The following is a 26,250-nucleotide window of genomic DNA, read 5'->3' as shown; positions in this document are numbered from 1 at the left end:
TCTTTGCAACTACATGGACTGCAGCACTCCAGGCTTCCCTGTCCATCACCAGTTCCCAGAGTTTACTCAAACTCATGTCCATTGAGTTGGTGATGCCATCCAACCATCTCATCCTCTGTCGTCCCCTTCTCCTCCTGCCTTCAATCTTTCCCAGCATCAGGGTCTTTTCAAATGAGTCAGTTCTTCACATCAGGTGGCCAAAGTATTGGAGTTTCAGCTTCAACATCAGTCCTTCCAATGAATATTCAGGACTGATTTCCTTTAGGATGGACTGGTTGGATCTCCTTGCAGTCCAAGGGACTCTCAAGAGTCTTCTCAAAACACCACAGTTCAGAAGCATCAATTCTTCGACACTCAGCTTTCTTTATGGTCCAACTGTCACATCCCTACATGACTACTGGAAAAACCATAGCTTTGACTAGACAACATTTGTTGGCAACATAATGTCTCTGCTTTTTAATATGCTGTCTAGGTTGGTCATAACTTTCCTTCCAAGGAGCAAGCGTCTTTTAATTTCATGGCTGCAGTCACCATCTGCAATGATTTTGGTGCCCCAAAAAGATAAAGTCTGCCACTGTTTCCATTGTTTCCCCATCAATTTGCCATGAAGTGATGGGACAGGATGCCATGATCTTAGTTTTCTGAATGTTGAGTTTTAAGCCAACTTTTTCACTCTCCTCTTTCACTTTCATCAAGAGACTCTTTAGTTCTTCTTCGCTTTCTTCCATAAGGGTGGTGTCATCTGCATATCTGAGGTTATTGATATTTCTCCTGGCAATCTCCATTCCAGCTTGTACTTCATCCAGCCCAGCGTTTCTCATGATGTACTCTGCGTATAAGTTTAATAAGCAGGGTGACAATATAATAATGGGAATAATACAAGTACCTCATCAAAGCGGTAACATCCTATCCTCATCAAATACAACAAATACTTATTGTATTTGGTAAGATAATCCATGTGAGTGAGTGAGTGAGTGTTCGCTTAGTTGTGTCCAACTCTTCGCGACCCCATGGACTGTAAACCAGGCTCCTTTGTCCATGGGATTCTCCAGGCAAAAATACTGGAGTGGGTTGCCATTTCTACCACTTAGCATATGTGTAGTTGCTCAGTCATGTCCAACTCTTTGTGACCCCATGGACTATAGCCCACCCAGCTCCTCTGTCCATGGAACTTTTCAGGCAAAAATACTGAAGGGGGTTGCCATTTTCTTCTCCAAGGGATCCTTCCAACCCAGGGATTGAACCTTGGTCTCCTGCATTGCAGGCAGATTCTTTACCATCTGAGCTACCAAGGAAGTCATATCACACTTAATAAATATTTGTTCTTATCTTCTCCTGAGCCCAAAATAATCCCTTATAGGGGGAATCTGCAAAGCTTCCTTCCTCCTCTTCTTTTCTGGAATCCTATTCTGAAACACCTTTAACCTATGAGATGAGGAGAGAAGAGAACAACTTCTCCCATCCAGCAACCCAAGACAGGAAAACCACTTTCACCAGCTTGTCCTTTCACTCCAGTATGTGTGTGCCTGTATATCCTGAGAACAGTTTTTATATGAACTATGTAGTCTCAAGGTTTTCTGTGCTCTTTATCTCCATCAAGTTCCCCATGTGCTCCTTCTTTAAAAACATGCTAAGATTTCTGAGGTTTAAACTCCTAATGATAAAATAGTTCTCAAAGTGGACACTTAAATCAGCCAAAGCAATGATGTTACCAGTTGGTAACAGACCATTTATTTATGGTGTTTTCAGGCATAGTGAATCATTCAGAGCATTTTACTTGCAAAGTTTTGAAATAAGATAATTTAATACAAAGAATAAACCACATGGAGAAGTACTTCCCTCACTTTTGGCCCAAACATATGAACATCTGAAGCTGTCCCCTTCCTCTTCTTCTCTGTTGCTGGTACTACACCCACATCTGGGGCTTCACAGGTGGTGCTGGTGAGAAAGAATCCACTTGCCAATGCAGGAGACATAAGAGATGTGGGCTTGATCCCTGGGTTGGGAAGATCCCCTGGAGAAGGGCATGGCAACCCACTCCAGTATTCTTGCGTGAAGAATCCCATGGACAGAGGAGCCTGGTGGGCTACTGTGCATGGGGTCACAAGGAGTGTGAAACCCTCATCTGCATCCTGCAGGGAACCCCATTGTGTAAAAAGAATAAAACTTTTGGTTCTTAAAATCTCTTTCGGATTTTAAACTGTAAGACACTAACATATTAAAGTTTACTCTATTTGGAAAGGCGATTTACTTTAAAATGCAGCGTATTGTTTCTTTAGTTTTTAAGCTGCACAAGACAGAGGTTTGTAGCGTTTCCAATGCGAGATAGAGGTAGGGACAAGAAAAGCAGGAAGCAGCGGAGTTTGTCTTCGGTGGGTGCCCTAAGCAGGCTGTGTCACCACTATATCAGGTCGTGACTACCTGCCTACACTTAGGCTGTTTCATGGCTGCAAACCCAACCCTTCTAGAATCTGGAACCTCATGTAGTTGAAGCAGATGGGAACAAAATACTTGGTGCTTTCTCTGAAAACAGCCAGTTAATCACTAAATCTTATAATGATTAACCCCAGTCCAGCTGAAAGCTTTAATCAAGGGGCTGTTGGAGCTTTGTGATACTGCAGCCAAATGTTTCTGCCTTCTTGAAGAGATATTGTGAAAATCTGTCCTGAGGTTGAGCAGTAATCCTCATCTTATTACTCCCCCCCAAAAATTATGTCCACAGTTTAAGTTTCTAGTCAATAAAAGAACACAATATCATTTGATTCCTTCTCCTTGTATTTGCAGATGGTTCAAGTATTTCTAAAGCCTTTCAAATACTTTGAATAAAAAACCATAACCCTGAGGTAGAAATACCAGGTTTCTAAAGTATGCTTAAGCCTCCGTTGGCTTATTATACCTCCAGTAATAGTAAGGTTTTAAAATTTGAGTTTTTTTTTTTCTTCTTATGCATACTCTAGAAAATTAGAAAAATACAGAAAGGGGAAGAAAGAAAAATGTAAGTGCAAATTTTTTAAAGTTTAATATATCATGCTACTTATTTCTTTGACCTTTTAAGATACACAGTTTGCATATCTAATTAAAAACATCATCTGCATTAGAGCAACTTGATTTTAAAAAAAGGCTGTGTTTGAGGAACCTGGTTTATGAGCCAGATGTGAAACGAGCTGGGTATCTTATATAGTATGTTACTTTTCTGCCTTGTTTTCATATTTTATATGATATGCTTTTTAGGCCTTTGATTATTTTTGTTTTGATGAACTTTGTAAAGGCTTAACAGACTTATTAAAAACATTAATAGGTGTTTGCTGTTACAGGAGTTTTGCATAACAAAGACTAACTATATTGCCACTCTCAGGGTGCTAGTCCCTAAAGGGTATGCTCATGCCCTGTACTGGTACTAAGATTGTGTATTTTGTAGCTTTAGCGTACTAGGTTGTTTGAGGTTTTAAAAAAAAAAAAACTTTTAAAATTTCCAATCAATATAGATAAATACACCTACACACAGAAGACTGTATAAAAGTCAATTGAGTGCACAATTTCCATTTCAAGGAGTAGGACAAAGAACTATTTTTCTCATGGTAATTATCTTACCTTTCCCAACTGGGAGTTGCTATGTTATTAAAATAATGGCTTAAGGCACCTGAGAAAATGTATTTGTGTTTTCCTGTTGGAAATTCTTTGTCTTAACTGATTAATTTGTTCTACATTAATATTTATTAGTCTTAAGACAGAAGCCAACGGCTACATTCAAGAGGCCAAAGATAGATCATTTTTCTAAGAGTTTATCCAGAAAAAAATGTCCTATCCAAAGTTACCTTCAATGCAAGCTTCATAATTTATCAGTCTGTGCCAGGAGCCAGAATCTGTGACCTAGGTATTCTACTTCTGGGAGTTGATTCTGAGAAAATAAATATGAATGAGGGGAACTTTTTACCTAAATTCATAGCATATTTATATTAGAATCTTACTAAAAACAACATAAAGATGAAATGACAGGAGAACCATTAAATTATGCTATATACATTTAATGGAATGTTTCCATAATAGTTACAAAGAGTTTGCAGTAAGACGTGAAGTTGTTTATGGTTTAATATTATGTTAGAAGATACAGAATTTTATCTAGAGTATGATCACACTTGAATTCAAAATAAAAGCAAACCCACACTTAAACAAAAGAGATTAATATGAATATTCTAAAATGCTACTCATAGTTATCTTTGAGTAGTGGTTTGTATGATTAACACTTTTATGCAGTCCAGTGAACTTGTGTTATTTTATAATTTAAAAAAAGATGAAAAAGGTAAAAACCATTAACTCAGTGTATGATTTTACTGCAGTTGATAATCTGATGTTTTGATGTCTTTACCTAAATATGTAGTATCTTCACATATAGCATCTTGCTGCACTTTCTGCCACCTTCTCCAACTTCAGTTTTCTGCTGCAGCCTGGTTAGGGCACTCAGGCATTCAAGAATACCTTGAATCCTGCTCGGTGATTTTTGGCTTCAGCCTACAGTGTCATTCTGCTCCCTCGCCACCCACCAAATCCTCCTAAAAACTTCATTCAAATCCCGCTGCCTTTGGAGAGGCTTCCCTGAGTCACCCAGGGCAGCTGTGGCCCTCTGTCTCTATAAAATACCTATGCAAATGGGGTTCAGCTAAATCTGACTTTCATCCATTTGTGCCCCTTGAGGATTGCACCCGGCATCCCTCTGACTTGGTGAATCCCACCTGCTGATTTCTTAGTGCTGACACTGGCCTGTGACACATGGGTAAGGATGACCTGGGAAAGTATATGTGTATCCTAACTGTTAACTTAAGGAAAATCCGTTGTACAAAAGGGACCTAGTTAAACTTAAAAACTTTTGCACAGCAAAGGTTTCCTTGACAAAATGAAAAGACAACCTACTGAATGGGAGAAAATATGATATGACCAATAATGGGTTAATATCCAGTATGTATAGATAACTCATATAACTCAATATCAAAAAGCAAATAACCCAATTAAAAAATGAGCAGAAGACCTGAATAGATGTTTTTTGCAAAGAAGACATGCAGATGGCCAAGTTCAGTTCAGTTAGTTCAGTTCAGTCGCTCAGTTGTGTCTGACTCTTTGCGACCACATGGACTGCAGCACGCCAGGCCTCCCTGTCCATTACCAATTCCTGGAGTTTACTCAAACTCATGTCCATCAAGTCGGTGATGCCATCCAACCATCTCATCTTCTGTTGTCCCCTTCTCCTCCTGCCCTCAATCTTTCTCAGCATCAGGGTCTTTTCAAATGAGTCAGCTCTTTGAATCAGGTGGCCAAAGTATTGGAGTTTCAGCTTCAACATCAGTCCTTCCAGTGATCACCAAGGATTGATCTCCTTTAGGATGGATTGATTGGATCTCCTTGCAGTCCAAGGGACTCTCAAGAGTCTTCTCCAACACCACAGTTCAAAAGCATCAATTCTTCGACACTCAGCTTTCTTTATAGTCCAACTCTCACATCCATACATGACCACTGGAGAAACCATAGCCTTGACTAGACGACCTTTGTTGGCAACATAATGTCTCTGCTTTTTAATATGCTATCTAGGTTGGTCATAACTTTCCTTCCAAGGAGCAAGCGTCTTTTAATTTCATGGCTGCCATCACCATCTGCAGTGATTTTTGTGCCCCCCCCAAAAAAGTCAGCCACTGTTTCCATTGTTTCCCCATCAATTTGCCATGAAGTGATGGGACAGGATGCCATGATCTTAGTTTTCTGAATGTTGAGCTTTAAGCTCAACAACTTTTTCACTCTCCTCTTTCACTTTCATCAAGAGACTCGTTAGTTCTTCGCTTCCTGCCGTAAGGGTGGTGTCATCTGCATATCTGAGGTTATTGATATTTCTCCCAGCAATCTTGATTCCAGCTTGTACTTCATCCAGCCCATGCTTCATCCAGCCTGGCATTTCTCATGATGTGCTCTGCATGTAAGTTAAATAAGCAGGATGACAATACACAGCCTTGACGTACTCCTTTCCCTGTTTGGATCCAGTCTGTTGTTCAATGTCCGGTTCTAACTGCTGCTTCTTGACCCGAGTACAGGTTTCTCAGATACAGATGGCCAGGAGGCACATGAAAAGATACTCAACATCACTAACCATTCGAAAAATGCAAATCAAAACCACTATGAAGTATAACCTCACACCTGTCAAAATGGCTATCATCAAAAAGAACATAAATAACATGTTGGTAAGGGTGTAGAGAAAAGGGAACCCTTGTGTACGCAGCTGGTAGGAATGTAAATTAGTGTGATAACTGTGGAAAACACTATGGAGGTATCTCAAAAAACTAAAAATAGAACTACCATATGACCCAGCAACTCCATTCCTGCGTATATACCCAAAAAACAAAATACTAATTCCAAAAGATACATGTACGCTTATATTCATAGCATCATTATTTACAATTACCAAGATATGGAAGGCAACCTAAGTGTCCATCAACAGATGAATGGATAAAAGAAGGTATGGTATATGTATACAATGGAATACTACTCAACCATAAAATGAATGCAATTTTGCCGTTTGCAACAATGGGATGGACTTGGAAGGCATTATGCTAAGTGACATAGGTCAGAGAGAAAGACAAACACTGTATGATAACAGTTATATGTGGAATCTAAAGAATACAGCTAACTAATTAATATAATAACAACAAAAACAGACTCACTGATATAGAGACCAAACTGGTGGTTACCAATGGAGAAAGGGAAAGTAGGAGGGATAATATAGGGGAGGGGATTTGGAGGTACAAACTACTATGTATAAAATAAGCTAGAAGGATGTATTGTGTGTGTGTGTGTGTGTGTGTGTGTGTGTGTTAGTTGCTTAGTCGTATCTGACTCTTTGCAACCCCATAGACTGTAGCCCACCAGGCCCCTCCGTCCATGGGACTCTCCAGGCAAGGACACTGCAGTGGGTTGCCATTTCCTTCTCCAAAAGGAACTGTAGAAAGAAAGAAAGTGAAGTCACTCAGTCGTGTCCAACTCTTTGCAACCCCATGCACTGTAGCCTACCAGGCTCCTCCGTCCATGGAATTTTCCAGGCAAGAGTACTGGAGTGGGTTGCCATTTCCTTCTCCAGATGTATTGTATGACACTGGGAATATAGCCAATATTTTTAACTATAAATAGAATATAACCTTTAAAAATTGTGAATCACTATACTGTACATCTGTAACTTATATAATATTGTATATCACCTACACTTCAATTAAAAGAAACTAGAAAAAAAATGCATCTTAGTTTCTACAACATGTAACATTAAATATGTGTCACTTTGAATTAAATAGATTACCTCAAAAAATTTGTGAGAATTTTTCTGAGACTTTTGACAGAATCAACTGATACTTCCAGAAACCTATAGTTGGTTATCAATAACCACTTGTCATTCTCTCAAGAATCTGCTTGTTGGACATCTTAAGTGTCATAACTGAGAAGAATGAGATCATTTTGTGTTTATTATTGAATATATGAATAAATAAAACACTAACATTTTATTACTACTTAGAATGATCTCCCAGGAAAAGGTATGCTTTGCCTAATATGGCTAGTATCTAAATCAAATAGCTGTGAAAACATTAATTTTATGCTGACTTACTATAATACTCTCTTTGTTTTGATTTTTCATGAATTTACATACCTTTGAGGCAAAAATGGTGTCTTAAGTAGTAGAGACTTGACATTTGCAGTCAGTATTCCAGACTGTTCCAGAATCACTAAATGAATGAATATGTCTAAAGGTGCTAGGTGGTCTAGGCTCACTCTTTAGCCAAGTGTCTTTCTTGAAGGCCACCCTCGCTAGAGGTTGCTGGTGCTAACATTTTTGCCAGGTGCTTTCCACGTGTACAAACATATTATGCATCCTCTTTTTTCCTTTGAGTCAGCCTCACAGGAGATTTAAGAATTACAGATTGCTCTGTGTCAGGATCATAAAGGACTAGATGCCACTGAAATGATATTTCAAAATTTCAAGGTCTCCTTTACTTTTTTTCTATGTATAATGGAAGGTTGGTAAATATTTTCCTGATTTTTTTAAATAATTTTATTTTTGTTTATCTTTTGGCTGTGCTGCGGTTTATTGCTGTGCGGGCTTTTCTCCAGCTATGATGAACAGGAGCTCTTCTCTGGTTGTTGTGCGGGCTTCTCACTGTGATGGCTCCTTTTGTCACGGAGCACGGGCTCTAGAGTGAGTGGGATTCAGTAGTTGCGGTTTATGGACGCTGGAGCACAGGTTCAGTAGTCGTGGTGCATGGGTTCAGTTGCCCCACAGCATGTGGGATCTTCCTGAACCATGGACCAAACCTGTGTCTTCTGTATTGGCAGGTGGATTCTTTACCAGTGAGCCACGAGGGAAGCCCCTATTTCTTTTTTAATGAAATTAAGTTATTTTCTTACTCTAAAACAGGTGTTTTCTTCTAATTTTTTTAAAAGTTAGCATATACTTTAAAAAAAAAAATGCATGTCATTTAATTCAATACATTTTCACAAATGCACCCAGGTTAAACACTGCTCAAGAAACAGAACATCACCACCACCCCAGAAGGAAGCTCCTGTTTCCTTCTAGCCACTCCTCCAATGAAAGATAATCTGTCTTTATACTTTAAGTAGATGAAATCACCTGGTAATACCTTCCGTATCCAGCTTCTTTCATTTAATGTTGTGTTTGTGAGGCTTGTCCACCTGCAGTGCGGGAGACCCGGATTCAGTCCCTGCATTGGGAAGATCCCCTGGAGGAGGAAGTGACAACCCACTCCAGTATTCTTGCCTGGAAAATCCCATGGATGGAGGAGCCTGGCAGGCTACAGTCCACAGAGTTGCAAAGAGTCAGACACAACTGAGAGACTCCACTTTCTTTACTTTGTGAGGTTTATCCACATTATTGTATGCAGTTGTAAATTGTTTCTTCTCATTCCATTATGGGAATGTACCACAATCTATTGTCTATTCTGTGGTTGGTAAGCTATTGTGAATGGCTGTGCTCTGAACATTTAGTGTATGCCTCTTGGTGAATATATGTACATATTTCTTTTGGGCTTTTGTCTTGCAGTGGATTTCTGGAGTATTAGGAATACACATTTTTATATTTAGGATATGTGAGTGGACTTCTGAAAGTCTGCTAACTATATGTAAAATTTTAGATGTATGTATGTGGATCTTGGAGGTGCCATCACTTGTATGAAGTTTTCATAAGTGCCTAAAAACATTCAGAAATACTTAACAATACAGGGAAAACTCAAAACTGATCTTGTGTCTGTCAAGAGAAAAGTAAGAGGAAGCCAAAATGACAAAGAAGGATGGTTTCATGTATCTAGGACAGTTTGCTTTTAAAAATTTCCTTGATCTAAAGGAAATACAAAGGTGTCAACTTTAAATTAATGTTTCTCCCTTCAGATCTTAAAATACAGTTTTACAGATATGAATTGAAAAGAATTGTTATTCTTGGGAAGGAAGAAGGAAAAGTAAAATAGTCCACAAATTATTGGCTAACATCCAATAAACGTAGCCTTTCTGTATCTAACCATGAAGAGTAAAACTGAAATTTCAGAAATGAAAAGGGGAAAATTCTTCCCATTCTTTTCATATCACAGCCAAGTAAAAGCACCTCAGAGATTTCTCCACATAATAAATAAATATGTAATGCATAATCTCTCCAAAGCACTATGGGGATTCTGAGATAACAAGAAAACAATTTTTTATTTTAAGGAGCTTGCTTGTACTTAGGGAAACATAATGTAAATAACTGTGGTACAAGCAGTGAAAAATTTGCAGTAATAGGAATTTAGGAGATGCAGAGGGGCCCAAAGGTTAACTCAGAACATAATTGATATCTGTAGGGAGTGTGATCCATAGATCTCTCAAACCAAGAAATTCAGAAATACCCTTACCTGATCACTGATCTCCCCAAATGGTTCTCTTTTACTTATTTATTTTTGGCTGCATTGGGTCTTCATTGCTGCTCACAGTCTAGTTGTGAGGAATGGGGAAGGGGGGCTTCTCTTGTTGTGGAGCATGGGTTCAGTACTTGTAGCACACAACCTTAGTTACTCCATGGTATCTGGAATCTTCTCAGATCAGGGGTTGAACCCATGTCCCCTGCATTGGAAGGTGGATTCTTATCCACTGTACAACCAGGGAAGGGCCCTAATGGTTCTTTAAATCACTTAATTAAATGTTCTGATTATGAATCTTTAAAGCACCAGGATGAGAAAAATCACCTGTAGTGGACTGATTCAACTAGTCTTTATAACTTCCCAGATTGTATTAGAGGGTGTCTCTCTAATTGGGTCAATCTCATTTTTAAACATTTTGTAGCCCAAACCTAACACTCTTATCCACACTTAACATCATTTACCAGACTAATCCCCTTTGAATTTTAATGAATCAGCTTAGCACAGTGCAGAGGACATTCTCAAATGTCCATGGAATAAGTTGATATTTACACATGTTTTTATTCAAACTAGAATTACATAACATGACAGTTCATTATATTATAGGTTACTGTGTATATGTATGTTATTATAAGTGTATGATTATGTTACATAATTTTGAGGATTAATCTCTACCAAATGGGCTTGCAAAGAGTTATTTTTGAAACTACTTCCAAATTTTAAGAGATGAGAACTTTGCCTTTCTTTCAGAATATATAAGATAGCTGTGATCTTGATTATATGTTATATAAATGTGCATGTTTATATTTACAAATCTGTTCCCTACACTTAGATTTTCTAACAACCCCGGTCGGTAGCCATTTCTCCCTTTTTTTGGGTAGGGCGGGAATGTGAACTTTAGGGTTTTTCATAGTCTGGTTTTTAGAAGTCCAGTCCTACAATTAAAACCCAAGTATGTGACCCAAACTGCCTCTCTTTGCAGAATCCATTTCTTTGGTGAGGGTAGCAGGGAGAGGTTGGGTTTGGGGGTGAGCAGTGATAGAGTTTCTGGGATCCATCCTGTGTACTGTGTGAGCAGCAGTGATGCACCGTGGCAGAGGCCATGAGGCTTGGCTTGAGGGAACCTGCAGTGTGGTTTGAGCCTTGTCCCCACCTAAGTCATCCCTTCCCCTGTCTCTGTGGCTGTTCCAGAGTTTTTTCTTTATTAAGAAATCCCTATTCTGCCTCCACTAGGTAGAATAAGAATGCAGATTGAGATACCCAGCAAATTCTGAAAATACTTTATGCTACTGATATTCAGATTCTCATTTTAAACACTCCTTCATTTTTGAATACTAATTTCATAAATATTGAATGTGACTTTTTCACCTTATTCCCTGAGGAAAGTAATAAAAGGATTATGTTGTGTTATACCTATGCTTGAGAGGCTTTATTAAATATTTATGTAATGAATTTGGTTGAGATAAGTTATTTGTAATTTAGAAATTGTGAAGTATGTTATTTGTGAATATTAAGTATAGCATTCAAATAACTCTTACAGGCCAAATTAATTTTCTTTAATAAATCATAAATATTTCATTTTCTTGTGAAGTACTTGAGTATTCAGAAAATAAAAATAAAAGTGGTTGGAAAATGATTCATTTAACCAGAAAACATACTGGTTTATTTGGGTAATATTAATCTTGTTAGGTGATGACCTTATCACTGTATCAACTAGACTCAATTTTTAGGAAACACTGACATTTTTCTTTCTTCCATTAGTAAGGAAGGAGTTATGAAATTACACATCCAAAGGATGCTACTCGTAGTTATCTAATTCCTTGATGCTCGAAGTGTGATTCACAGACCAGTAGCATCAACATTACTAGACATGAATGGAGAATCTCACATCACGCTCTAGACCAATGGAGTAAAAATTTGCATTTTAATGAGATCCCCATGTCATTCATACAGATATTAAAATTTGAGAAGTACTCATTATATTCCTCATTTTATCAAATACAAATGCCAGTCCTTTTTTTAAAAAAAGGCAGGAAGCAAGGCATTATATAATGGTCCTCTCTCTTAAAAAGCTTATACTCAGTTGCCAGCCCTTGAAATCATTTCTTCATGGCAATGGAAACCAGCAGTCATTTCCTTCTCAATATCCCTTCATATAAGTTACCCCTCACCAGCTCTCATAGAAAGTTTTCTCTTCACTCAAACACTGATGGCCTGCTAGAGCAAATGAACCCATGAAGAAATTCCTTCATTCATTCAGTAAACACTTGAGTAGCAGCTGCATGTCATGAGAGGGGGTAGAACAGTGAGCAAAACCAAGTTCTTGCCTTCATAGAGCTAACATTTCAGTGGAGAAAACAGATAAGAAATGAATACATAAAATGTCAAGTATGGTAAGCACTAGAGGAAGAGGGATAGAGAATGCCAGATTGGGGGCAGTGATACCTTATACTCTAGGATGGGCAGAACAGGACTCCCTAAGAAGGCATAGAGACCTGGAGGAGGTGAGAGTGTGAGCCGTGGGGGTTCGGGGAAGAAGGTATCCAAGCAGGAAGTAGAGTGAGGAGTGGACTGAGCAGGGGAAGAGAGAGTGGCGTAAGATCAGAGAGGTGACAAAGAGCCAAATTGACTGTATATTGTATGGAATTTGGCTTTCACTCCGAGTGAGAGGAGAAGCCATTGCAGGGGTTTAGGCAGAGTGACATCTGACCCATATTAGCTGTAGGGTCATTCTGGATATGAAATTGAAAATGGTAGGGATGGAAGCTTATAGACCTCTTAGGATACTCTCATGGTCCTAGATAGGAGCTGACCATGGCTGAGACAAGGCATGTATGCTGTTGAGTACGTGAAACATCGCTAATGAGACTGAGAAATAAATATTTTTTATTTTAATTAATTGAAATGGAAGTGACTGCACGTGACTAGTGACTAATATATTGGACAGCACAGGCAGAGAAATAATAGATAATGCTGTCGTGTCTTTTATTTCCTCAGCAAAATTCGTGTCCTGTTGGACAGATAAGCAGTGCTTAATAGGTAGATTAATGATGAGATCATTTCTCTGCCCTTTTTGCCTTAAAATATCTATGATTCTGTGTACCCGAGGTAGCTCTGTGTCATTTTTGACATCACGCTTGTAATTTTTGATAGCTTTCTTCCTAGCTTTCATGACAAGATAGTCCAGGTTCATCTTATACATTTCTTGTCCATTTCTTGTCTCTGGAATCAGCCATTTCTCTTAAGAAGACTTGATTTCAAAATTCAAGATGTTCATTGCTACTGGTTGGTCATTATTTCAAAGCTTTATATATGTGTTTCTTTCTTCCACAATGAGAATCCTGGGTTTTCAAGAACACAGAGATGATAGAAATAGGGTATCCCATAATTTCTCATCTGGGCTTCCCAGGTGGTGCTAGTGGTAAATAACCCTCCTGCCAATGCAGGTAGATATAACAGACATGGGTTCCATCCTTGGATCGGGAAGGTCCTCTGGAGAAGGAAATGGCAACCTACTCCAGTATTTTTGCCTGGAGAATCCCATGGACAGAGATGCTGGGTGGGCTACAGTCCATAGGGTCACAAAGAGTCGGACATGACTGAAGTGACTTAGCATGCACACACATACAGTAGACTCAGATTAACAATACTACATATTTATCAATAAATGATTGTGAAGAAATTATAGCATAACCATACAATAGCATACCATGCAGTTACCCAAAAGTGCATGTAGCAACAGAAAAAAAGATGAGGTCGTTTTTCATGTTCTAATATGAAAAGCTCTCTAAGAGATATTAAGTAAGAGAAGCATGGTCAAGCCAATGTATGTACATACCATTAGTGAAGGGGAGAGGAATAAGGGACAGAATATGTGTTGATATTGGCTTGTATATGCCAATTAGCATCTTCAGTACAAAAGCTTTTTCTGAAGCACATCATGTAAACCATTTATCTGCCTTTGGAGTGGACCCAGCAGGAGCCCTGTTCCCTGGCTTCCAGGAAAGTTGAGTTTCAACCATAGCTTTTCTATAATCATCCTATTTTTAAGTATTAAATAAATGTTATCTTCCAGAATCCACCATGTCCAAATTGAAATTGGAGATTCTAAAAGGAAATGTGATGGTTTTTATTAGCTTTGTATATTAATAAGCACCAATTCACTTAAGTTTCAAGACCTGAACCATGTCTCTGAATCTTACATTCACTTTGTTTCCCAAAAGTGCTCAACACACTGTTCCCAAATTTGGAATGGGAAAAGAGGCAGTGCTTAATTCTGGACTTTGCTTTTTTATTCAAGTATAGTTGATTTACAATGGTGTGCCAATCTCTGCTGCACAGCAGAGTGACTCAGTTTTACACATATGTACTTTTTTGATATTCTTTTCCAATATGGTTTATCCCAGGAGATTGGATATTGTTCCCTGTGCCATACAGTAGGACCTTTCTGTTTATCCATTCTAAATGTAATAATTTGCATCTACCAACCCCAAATTCCCAGTCCATCCCTCACCCTACCCCCTGACAACCACAAATCTGATCTCTGTTTCTGTTCAGATAGGTTCATTTGTGCCATATTTAAAATTCCACATATAAGTTACATGATACTTGTCTTTCTCTTTCTGATTTACTTCACTTAGTATGATAATCTCTAGTTTGATCGTGTTGCTGCAGATGGCATTATTTTGTTCTTTTTTGTGGCTGAAAAGTATTCCATTGTGTGTATGTGTGTATGCACATATACACATATACACAACACCTTCTTTATCCATTCATCTATCCATGGGCACTTAGGTTGTTTCCATGTTTTGGCTATTATGAACAGTGCTGCTATGGACATACAGGTACATGTAGCTTTTTAAATTATGGTTTCATCAGGTATATTCCCAGGAGGAGGATTGCTGGATCATATGGTAATTCTATTTTTAGTTTTTTGGGGAACCACCATAGTGTTTTCCATAGTGACTGCATCAACTTACATTCTCACCAGCAGTGTAGGAGGGCTCCCTTTTCTCTATACCCTCTCCAACATTCGTCATGTGTAGACTTTTTAATGATGGCCATTCTGACTGGTATGAGGTGATACCTCAATGTAGTTTTAATTTGCATTTCTCTAGTAATTAGTGATGTTGAGCATCTTTTCATGTGCTTACCAGCCATCTGTATATCTTCTTTGAAGAATGTCTATATAGATCTTCTGCCCATTTTTCGATTGGTTGGTTTTTTTTTTTTTTTTTTTTGGGTGTTGAGTTATATGAGCTGTTGGTCCAACTCTGGACTTTGTGGACAGAATTTCTTGTAATGGAAAAAGGGATGAATGATGAGGCCAAGGCTTAGATTTGTAAGCAGAGGGAGGAAAGGGGGTTTACTAATCTATCACAGAGTTTATATTTCCATGAAAATTATGGTTGGTTAGGGTAGATATGGCCTCTGTGGAATAATATGGTTGGCTTATTTTGCATCCCTTAGCTCCTATAACTGAAATGAAAATTTAATAGTAATATGTTGGTATTACCATTAAGAGAAAATCTGTACCTAATCAGGCCAATTCATAAAGAAAAAATGAACCACTTTGTGTAAGAATTCAAAGAGAATACTCCAACTGTTAAGAATGGGTGCCTCTCCAAAAAATTAACGTTTTAGTTTTTGCCACGAAATATCTGGCTTAGGCATGTCTAGTAGATATGTAGACATGCCTCCTAGGAAGTGAACGCTCAGAAGATCCCATATATTAGAAGAAAGATTAGTATCTAACAGAGGATTTTACCCACCACCAGAAGCAGTCTTTACTGTAGAATAAGGCTTGATCATCCTACAAACATACCATCTTCCAGCATCGCATTAGGAAATGCTGGGGAGGAACTTGAACCATTTGCTAACATCTGCAGAGAAGGCAATGGCAACCCACTCCAGTACTCTTGCCTGGAAAATCCCATGGACAGAAGAGCCTGGGTAGGCTGCAGTTCATGGGGTCGCGAAGAGTCGGACATGACTGAGCGACTTCACTTTCACTTTTCACTTTCATGCATTGGAGAAGGAAATGGCAACCCACTCCAGTGTTCTTGCCTGGAGAATCCCAGGGACGGGAGAGCCTGGTGGGCTGCCGTCTATGGGGTCGCACAGAGTCGGACACGACTGAAGCCACTTAGCAGCAGCTAGAGAATAGTACTCCCAGCCCACTCAGCAGAAGCATCTGGGCAGCACTTTTCTTGTCCTGGCCTCTTTGTTCCAGTTTTATGGACTCACCAAGCAGCCTTTAGTACACTTAAGTTTCTTCTGCTCTGTAAGCTTGACCTAATAGTCAGACTCGGCCTGAGACTAAACTATAGACTTCAGTTCCCACAACTTCAAAAAATATGAACATGTATATTTATTTGGTTGGATTGAGGAGTCTCAACTCAGTGACATATACACATGAAAATTATGGTTGAAATAATCTCATCTCCCAAGTAATCACTCTTAACTGTGTTGAGTTGAATATGTTCTTTCCCACTGGTACTTAGCAACCATAACAACATTCAGTCTTAATCCATAAATTTTTTGTCACTTTAGGCCCTAAAAAATATTACTTCATTTATTAAGGATTAGTCATGTCCATTTTTAAATTAAGACCTTTTTTTAGAGCAGCTTAACATTCACAGCAAAACTGAGGGGAAGGCACAGAAATGTCCCTTATACCCTCTGCCCCTGCACATGCATATCATCCCCTATTAGCATTTCCCACCAGAGGACACTTTTGTTACAATTGATGAACCTACACTGACACATCATTATCACCCAAAGTCCATAGCTTACATTAATGTTCACCCTGGCTTTGGACGAATGTGTAATGACATACATTCATCATTGTGATATCATACAGAGTATTTTCACTGCTCTAAAAATCCTCTGTGCTCTGCCTGTTCATCCGTGCCCCCAGCCCCTAACAGCTACTCATCTTTTCATTGTTTCCTTAGTTTTGCCTTTTCAAAAATGTCATATAGATGGACTCATATAGTTTGTAGCCTTTTCAGATTGACCTCTTTCACTTGGAAATATACATGCATTCCTCCTGTCTTTTCATGGCTGGATAACTTATTTCCTTTTGTGTTGAATAAAGATGTACCACAGTTTATTGATACATTCACCCATTGAAGGACACCTTGATTGCTTCTAAGTTTTGGTGGTTATGAATAAAACTGCTGTACATACTGAATGCAGGGTTTTGTGAGGACATATACTTTCAACTTATCTGGGTGAATACCAAGGAGTTGGATAGCTAAATCGTATGTGATAAGAGCATATTTAGTTTTGTAAGGAACTGCCAAACTGTCTTCAAAAGTGGCTACAGAATTTTGCATTCCCATCAACAATGAATGAGAGTCCCTGTTGCTGTACAAACTTGTCAGCATTTGGGCTTGTCAGTGTTCTGGATTTTGGCCATTCTAATAGGTGTGTAGTGGTATCTTGTTGTTTTAATTTACATTTCCCTGGTAACATGTGATGGGGAGCATCTTTTCATTTGCTCATTTGCCATCTGTATACCTTCTTTGGTGAGGTGTGTGTTAAGGTCTGTGGCCCACTTTTTTAAACAGGTTTTCTTTTTCAGTGTTGAGAGTTCTGTATATAATTTGGGTGACAGTCTTTTATTATAGGTGTTTTTTGCAAATATTTTCTCCCAGTCTGTGGCTTGTTTTCTATTCTCTGGACATTGTCTTTCACAGAGCAGAAGATTTTTGTTTTAATGCAAGTTCAGTTTATCAATTATTTCTTTCATGGCTTATGTGCCTTTGGTATTGTATCTAAAAAGTCATTGCCAGACTTCCAGGTTGGTGACCACATAGAGATTCCAGGACAGGGGTGCACCTGGAGAGGGTGTGGAAACTCTTCACCACTTCCCTCATACTTTGCTCTATGAATCTTTTTTGCCTGGCTGTTGCTGCGTTATCTCCTTTCATAATAAACTGGTAACGTAGAGATCCCAGGGCATGGTGGGAAGACAGGCGCTCTGAGACCAGACAGTCTTGGGCTTCAATCCTGTCCCCCTCTTCACAGCACTGAGGCTGTGGGCACTCACTTACTCTAACTCTCACTTTCCTACATTGTAGGATCCTTGGGTGATCTGTCTGGTATATAGAAAATAATCAATAGATGATAGACACTCTAGATTGGCTGACCCAACCTCAAAAAAAAGGGTCATTGCCATATCCAAGGCCATGTAGGTATTCTCCTATGTTACCTTCTAGGAGTTTTATTTTAGCTTTGTATTTTATGTTAATATATGTTTATCCTGAGTTAATTTTTGTGAAAAATATAATATCTGTGTGTAGATTCATTTTTTTTTACATGTGGACATCAGTTGTCCTGGCACCATTATTGAAAAGACTATCTTTGCTCCATTGTTTTGTCTTTGCTCCTTTGTCAAAGATCAGTTGACTGTATTTATGTAGGTTTATTTCTAGGCTTTTTGTTCTGTTGATCTATAGGGATGGCAAAAAAGTTTGAGATTTTCCATAACATCGTACAGAAAAACCTGAATGAACTTTTCGGCCAACTCAATATTTCTCTTCTGCTAATACTACACTGTTTGGTTCCAGTAGCTTTATAGTAAGTCTTAAAGTGGAGTAGCATCAGTTCAACTTTGTTCTTCCCCTTCAAAAATGTGTTGGCTATTCTGGGTGTTTTGCTTGCCTATATAAACTTTAGAATAAGTTTGTTAATATCCACAGTAACTTGCTAGGTCCATTTTTTTGAACTTTTAGCTTTCGGTGGGGTTGTGTCTCTGAAGAGACTGGGCTGGTGGTTCCAGCACTGTTAGAGGGGTATGGTCTGCCTTCTCCAATTCTCATCCGCTTTCTGCTCTTCCTTCTCTGAGGTTGGTCTATGGAGGAAGGAGAAGGAAGGAAGATATTTCTTTCTTAAGTTTTTCTTTCTCTGCTTATGTTACACAATGTATTTTTGCATATTGCCTACTTTTTATTAGTATTATTAGTGGAAGACTACCCCATAGTTAACATATTAATCACAGTTCATTTGAATTTCCCATCTGACAATTCCAAAATTTGTGTCATGTCTGAGTCTGGCTCTGATGCTTACTTTCTTTGTCTCTTCAGACTCTGTTTTTCCTTGCCTTCTAGCGTGCCTTGTAATTTTTGGTTGAAAGCCAGGCATGATGTATTGGGTAATAGAAACTGAGATAAATAAGCCTTCAGAGTGAGGTTTTGTGTTAATCTGGCTAGGAGTTGGGCTGTGTTTAATATTTGCTATAGCTATATAGATTCCAGAGTCTTCCGATTCCTCTAATGTCCTTGTTTTTGTCTTCTCTGCTGTGTTCGGGCTTCCCTAAGATCTCCTCCTTAGATAGAGTCTGAAGAGGAATCTCTTTCAGCTGTAATCCACTATGTTTATATTGGCATGGTGAGTGGTATTTGTGGGAAGGGCAGTCCTATAATCTTATGATTAAATCTCAGTCATTTGGTAGGCCTGTGTCCCTGCAATGGGACTTTCACAACTGTTTCTTAGCTGCTTTTTCTTCCCTTAGGTGAGACAGGAAGGCTGGAAGAGGCTAGAGACAAAGAAATGCCCTTCCCCCAGGTAGGATAAAACTCTCAAAGTCCTTGGAGAATAGGCTTGGCTATGTTATATTTATCTGGATATATATCATAATGCTCACTCTTCTCCTCCCCCTACCAGAGCCATGAGAATTGTCACCATAAGACTCTTGTGGTATTCCTGAGGGTAAAACCCACAAACTTGTGGGGCCCACCTAAGATCACCCCCAGAAGTTCTCAGTCTCAAGCTAGGCTACATTCAACCTCCAGCAAGTTTCATTAAAATTATCATAATTAAAAGATAAACTGAGTCATAATAAAAATGTTAAGAGTTTATTTGAGCAAAAATTGATTCAAATCTGGCAGCACCAAACTGGAAGTGGTTAGGAGCACTCCACCAGTGGGAGCTTGAGGAGTAATTTTATAGAGAAAAGGAAGGCAAAATTAGGAAATTAGTGATTGGCCATAGTGTAAAGCTGCTTGGCTATGGTTTGTTGTCCTTGAGTTTCAACCTTAGAACCCTGAGGCAGTTACAGGGTGAGATTTTGGTTTGCTTACACAGGCCTCTAGGCATTAGAACCACCTCAATCTAGTGGCCTCCTGGTTTAATTAATTTAACACTGTTTAAGTATTCCTACCTATATGTGGCTCCCAATCCAGGCAGACAAATGTCAGCCATGACTGGATTCTCCTATTTTGCCAGATTTCAGAGTGACAGTTTTCTTGACATGGTCAGTTCTCTGATGAACCTGAGAGAAGTTGTTATTTTTACTTGTTCAGCTTTTTCTCATAACAGCATTAAGTGACAGTTTTTATAGGTTGAAGCTGAAACTGGAAATCTACAAGTCAATTTTGAATTAGGAAAAACTTAAAAACAACAACATCAATCAAAAAACAACAAAACCTGTCAATAGATGCTAAGAGGTCTATAGATGAATTTTCCGTTGTTTAACAAATGGAAAACTTACAGAGTTATTTCAGAGTGATGACATCGGTATGAGTCTGATTTAGTTCTTTTAATTTCATCTGGTCAACCAAAAAATGGTACTCATCATAATTACTGTGAGACATACATTTCTTTTTTATTTATTTTTAATTGGTCAAAAATTGCTTTACAATTTTGTGTTGGTTTCTGCCATATGACAATTATATTTAGTCATAATTATATATATCCCTTCCTTCCTGAGCCTCCCTCTCCTCCCCACATCCCCCAACTCTAGGCTCTAGGTCATCAGAGAGCACCAGGCTGGGCTGCTGTGTTATTTAGCAGCTTCCCACTAACTATTTTACACATGTGAAAGTGTTCATTGCTCAGTTGTACCCAACTCTTTGTGACCCCATAGACTGTAGACTGCTAGGCTCCTCTGTCCATGGGATTCTCCAGGCAAGAATACTGGAGTGGGTAGCTCTTCCCTCCTCCAGGGGATCTTCCCGACCCAGGCATCAAACTCAGATCTCCTGCGTCGCAGGCAGATTCTTTACCATCTGAGCTACTAGGGAAGCCTAATTTTACACATGATAGTGTATATATGTCAGTGCAACTTTCTCAGTTTGTCCCATCCTCACCTTCCCCTACTCTGTCCACAAGTCCGTCCTCTACTAGGTTCATGAGTAGTGCTTTTCTAGATTCCATATATATGCATTAATACATGATACTTGTTTTTCTCTTTCTGACTTACCTAACTCTGTACAAGAGGCTGTAGGTTCATCTGCCTCACTACAACTGACTCAAATTTGTTCCTTTTTATGGCTGAGTAATATTCCATTGTATAAATGTACCACAACTTTTCTCTCCATTCATCTGTCAGTGGATACCTACATTGCTTCCATGTCTTGGCTATTGTAAATATTGCTTCAGTGAATACTAGGGTACATGTCCCTTTTAGAGTTGTGATTTTCTCGGGGTATATGCCCAGTAATGGGATTGCTGGCTCATGTGGTATATTTATTCCTAGTTTTGTAAGGAACCTCCATACTGTTTTCCATAATGGCTATTACCATTTACATTCCCACCAACAGAGCAGAAGGGTTCCTTTTTCTCTGTTTCCCCTCCAGCTTTTATTATTGTGTGTAGATTTTTTGATGATGGTCGTTCTGACTGGTGTGAGGTGATACCTCATTGTAGTTTTGATTTGCATTTCTCTAATAGTGAACGTGTTGAACATCTTTTCATATGTTTATTGGCCATCTGTATGTTTTCTTTGGAGAAAAGTCTGTTTAGGTCTTCTGCCTATTTTTTGATTAGATTGTTTTTCTGATATTGAGCTATATGAGCTTCTTATATATTTTGGAGATTAACCCTTTGTCAGTTGCTTCATTTGCAATTATTTTCTCCCATTCTGAGGGTTGTCTTTTCATCTTGTTTATAATTTCCTTTGCTGTGCAAAAGCTTGTAAGTTTTATTAGGTCCCACTTGTTTATTTTTGTTTTTATTTCCATTAATCTAGGAGGTGGGTCATAGAGTATCTTCCTGCGATTTAGAGACATAAATTTCTAAGACTTCAGTTGTATTTTTCCACAATGCCAAAATAAAGGAATGTAACTCCTAAGAAGCATATCATTTCACTAAAAAAATTAAATGTTTCTTCCTATTTCCCAAAGATTTTCTCACCTGAACTGAGAAAAGATGAATTTAAAATCCATTTATTCATTGACTCAGATTCTCAGTAATTGTTTAACTCATAAGAAGTTCTACTTTCCCCCAAAGATCTAGGGCACATTTAGACCAGGTACTTTATCAAAATCTATCCTTTAGCCGAGCACATTGCTCTGCACACAATATGCCTTCATTAAATACGTGAATTGGATGTGGGCTTATATGACTTTTTATTACGCTGGGTTGCCAGAGTTCTGCCATGAGCTTTGTGTCCCAATCTACCTTGTTATTCTTATCTCTTGGCTTAAAATGCTGTGCCTTGCAAAAGGCTTCTATGAGCAAATACTGGAGTAAAAAGGATTACACCCTTTGAAAAGGGCCTGAATATGGTTTTTCATGAGGCCTATTACAGTGCCTTATACCTCATTATGATCTACTGGGGAGTTATTGTGCATCTTGTAATAGAGGCTAAATTCGTATTTTCATCACCTGATTAGTATTTCTGAATTGGCTCTGGTGCCAAAAGGAATATTTTCCCTTACTGCCTCTCCTTTTCAGTAGTAATATAAACATAATAAAAAGCAGTAGAATGCATCTCCTCTCCAGAAACAAACAAAAACCAATTACGGTCACTCCTGAGGGAAGTCTTCAGGGGAGAAAGCCAAGAAAAGCAGAGAGAAAGCTGAATACCTCTGCCTTTATCTGTCCTCTCTGCCTAGCTTTTGAGGATCATGTTTTCACAGCCCAATTCGGATTCTTTCATACCCAGGTAGGGAAGAAGAATTTTTGTCCTCAGAACATGATTGATGTATTAAAACGTATGACATTTAATGGGAGAGGGGGTCTGTTTCTTCTAGGGTTCATTTGTGATATATATTTTCTGGCTTTAAATCAAACTATAGAGCAGTCCTGAGAACCAGCCCGGGAAGCATCAATGAAGGTCCACTCTGTGCTACCCACTGTCCTTGCCTGAGCCCAGCAGGAAGTGTGGCTGGGAAGATATGGAATAAGAGAGGGTGAGAGAGCTGGAGTGGAACAGGGGGCAGTCCTACGCCCACTCTGTGGTCACAGCAAACACCCTCTGTGGGGGTCCTGGGCTGTTTGTCCTCCAAGCAATACTTTGCCCTCTCTGTGCTCCATTGTGCATCACAAGGAGGCTGACCTCCGCAGGTCCTTGGTTTTGCCTTTAGGGTTGGTTTTCTAGCTTTTATCGTCTCAACAGGCTCCTTCTTTCTCTCTTCTGTTTAATCATTTATAAGATGAAATTCTTTTCCTTATTTCTCTGGTTTATGGTTGGAGGGAGATTGAATGCAGGACAGTCTTGCACTCGTGTGCCTGGTCCTGTAGGAACGGATGACCCTCGGAGATCCAGCTCCCACCAGACATCTGACTCTGGCTCTAGTAATGCCTCCTCCTCCTTCTGTCCCCACTCCTGAGGGCTCCCTGCTTGGCTATCATCCAGGTGACTTCCTCATCGTCTCTTTAGCTTCTTAACTCTTCCACCACCTGTGAAGCTAGTTGCTAGGGTTAAATTCCCTCCACGGGAATAGACTGCTCTCTATTTACCTGCTTGGACTTGGACTGCTACCTGTGTTCCTTATATATTTGTCTCAGCCCTGGAAGGGCAGTTCCTAGATGCCAAATGTTTCATTTTCACAAAGTTGCTTTTTAAAATGTCAGTTCAGACCAAGCATGGTACATGATGCTAACGTGTCATCTCAGTAGGACGTTGTGAACACTTATTTCTGGAAATACATAAGATTGAGTCTGGTTCCTGACAACCAAGAAGGGCATAGAAGCATTTTTCTCAGTGAACTTTAATTCAACAGAATATTCTCTCTCCCACAGTGTGAGCCATGATGTCTATAGGAGGAAAGAGCAGGTGGGATGGGTTCCTGCAGCGTAGACACTGGGATAAAACTGACATGGATTCACCTCCCAGCTCTTCCAGGTGTTAGCTGTGTGAGCTCAGGCCCGTTATGTTGCTGGCCTTCGTTCTGTCAATAAAATATGGGCATAATAAGAAGATAACATGTGTAAAAGGCTGACACAGGAAATCCTTGATCTTGCTTTTGGGGCTGCTTTTCTTGTTTGGATTCTCACTAATCTCCACATTCCTGCTTCTTTCCCTCTCCTGTTGACCTTCATCATTTATAAACGGAAATTCCTGTCCTCATTTTGCTAAAGCTCAGCTAAAGTGAGGGCTTCCCAGTGGTATAGAACCCGCCTGCCAATTCAGGTAGATGTAAGAGACATGGGTTCCATCCCTGGGCCGGGAATATCCCCTGGAGGAGGGCATGGCAGCCCACTCCAGTATTCATGCCTGGAGAATCTCATGGACAGAGGAGCCTGGCAGGCTACAGTCCATAGGGTCACAAAGTCAGACATGACTGAAGACACTTAGCATGCACACAAAAGTGGAATTCTCAAAAACAAAAACTTTACTTGAAAGTGAAGGGAAACCAACAAGGAAACAAGTAAGCAGATACAAAAGCAATAAAGTCACAGTCAGTGTGGAAGGGACCCCTGAACAGGCATTGGCAGTGACTTTGTGCCCCAGGGACCCAGCCTACCTGTCACAAATGCCCCCTACCTCACAGCACAGAGCTGCTAGGCACCAACATAGCTCTTATGACCTAGAGGCTTGCCTAACTGAATACAGAGTCCCTTTCAAATACGAGTTTTTATCTCCCCCCACCACCCAAATAAAACTTTCTCTGCTTTCATGCTGCATTTGTTCCTTGGAGGTTTCATTCACATAAAGAGACTGTTCCCCTCTCAAAGCATCTATTCATTATGTTGCCTCCAAACCTGAAATCTCTGAGCCAGGGAAGGTTCTGAGAATGCTGCCTTTCAACAGATTAAACAGCCTCTTGGTCCTGGAACTGGCACTAGGATTAGCTTTCTGAAAGGGAGTCTTGTGTATGTTTTGCCCTGTTAGAAGTTGCACATCAAAGGAACAATATTGGTTGAAGTCCGATGTTTCCCCAGCTTTGGTAGTAGTTTCTTTTCAGAGTTCCAGGAAAGCAAAAAGGGAACTGTCCAACCAAATAGACTACCTGGGGACTACTTGCTAGCATTTTGTTTAAATGTAGTCATTTCTATAGAAACAAAAAGATGCAGTCTTCAAATGTTTCATAGTGTCTACCAAAGAATAAACACTCATCATTAACTCTCGAGCGTGGGCATCTTCTTGACCTCTGGCTCAGCCAGCCTCTCAAAGACCACTGCAAAGGAAAATAGATTTTTTTTTTTCCCATAGAAAAGAAGCTTATCCTACACCTGTCTACTCTAGACCACATATACCTGCACTTCTCTTCCAAGACAGGAAGAAGAAATGGGTTTCTGCTATTATTTTCAAGAAGAACCAGAGCCTTCTACAGTTTGGGTATATAATCAGGCACATATAACCTAGACATATAAGCCAACCTATGTAATGTAAAGAGGCAAAATACATGAATATTGGAAACTCACGGCCCAGAAATAACCAAGAGTTTTGATTGCACACATTTCCAGGGCCCTCATACATGCTGGTCTCCCACTTTTGAACATGTTTCCAGGTGATTTGGCATCACAGAATTCTCTCCTGTCTTTTTTGAGGAGGTTGTACAAACACGAGACTCTGAGCTCATGGTCCCTTTCCTATGAAAGGTCTTCCATAAAAGACTGTGGGCTATGTCAGAAAAAAGTCAGGCTCTGTTCAAAGCTGCTGTTGAATTGGACCAGATTGACATTCCTTGGTCTATGCTGGTTGCAAACAGAATGCTGCTAAAATACTATAATATTGTTTGACATTTGTGCTCTAGTGATTTCAAGAGGGAAAAAATGTCTACTAGATGCCAGCAAGATGATGAAAATGTTTAAATTCAGTGCAATTTCATTCTAAACAAATCTTTCTCATCTATGGTTTTCTTAAAACATAGGATTCTTTTCCCTTTTTTTTCTTAATTCTATTAAAATATTAAAAGCAGCAACTCATCTGAAATTTACTGTTGATAAAAAAGGTGTCTGTTTATACATGCATGACGTGAATATGTTTATGTCCATATTTAAAATTAATATTGATTTTTATTTTCCCCATTGATTATACTTTTTAATTGGGACAAAGGCAAAACCTACTAATTTATTTTCAATGTAATGGCTTCTATTTGCAAAAAGTAAGGGTTATTAGTGTAAGGTATAATAATCTGTTATTTTTCTGTGG

The 26,250-nt window shown here is 39.1% G+C and overlaps 1 protein-coding gene across 21 annotated transcripts in view; it reads left to right on the top strand.

The window, feature by feature from the left end:
- The window catches only part of RAPGEF4 (Rap guanine nucleotide exchange factor 4), a 318,142-nt gene that overhangs the window by 192,586 nt on the left and 99,306 nt on the right, over positions 1 to 26,250 (top strand). Inside the window, exons 1-2 of one of the 21 annotated variants that reach the window (XM_081584659.1) lie at positions 17,681 to 19,316; positions 19,441 to 19,493. The exons of 19 other annotated variants lie outside the window; for them this stretch is intronic. In XM_081584659.1, coding sequence (XP_081440785.1) covers positions 19,479 to 19,493 — 15 coding nt within the window. In that variant the 5' untranslated portion in view covers positions 17,681 to 19,316; positions 19,441 to 19,478. Of the gene's footprint in view, positions 1 to 17,680; positions 19,317 to 19,440; positions 19,494 to 26,250 lie in introns of those variants that run through there. One more of the 21 variants, XM_081584660.1, reaches the window with a different exon arrangement.

Source organism: Giraffa tippelskirchi, chromosome 3, assembly GCF_054371585.1.
Source record: "Giraffa tippelskirchi isolate mGirTip1 chromosome 3, T2T-mGirTip1v1.2.pri, whole genome shotgun sequence".
Lineage (NCBI taxonomy): Eukaryota > Metazoa > Chordata > Mammalia > Artiodactyla > Giraffidae > Giraffa > Giraffa tippelskirchi.
Note: the sequence above shows the minus strand (reverse complement) of the source record. Positions and strands in the feature narration are given on the sequence as shown.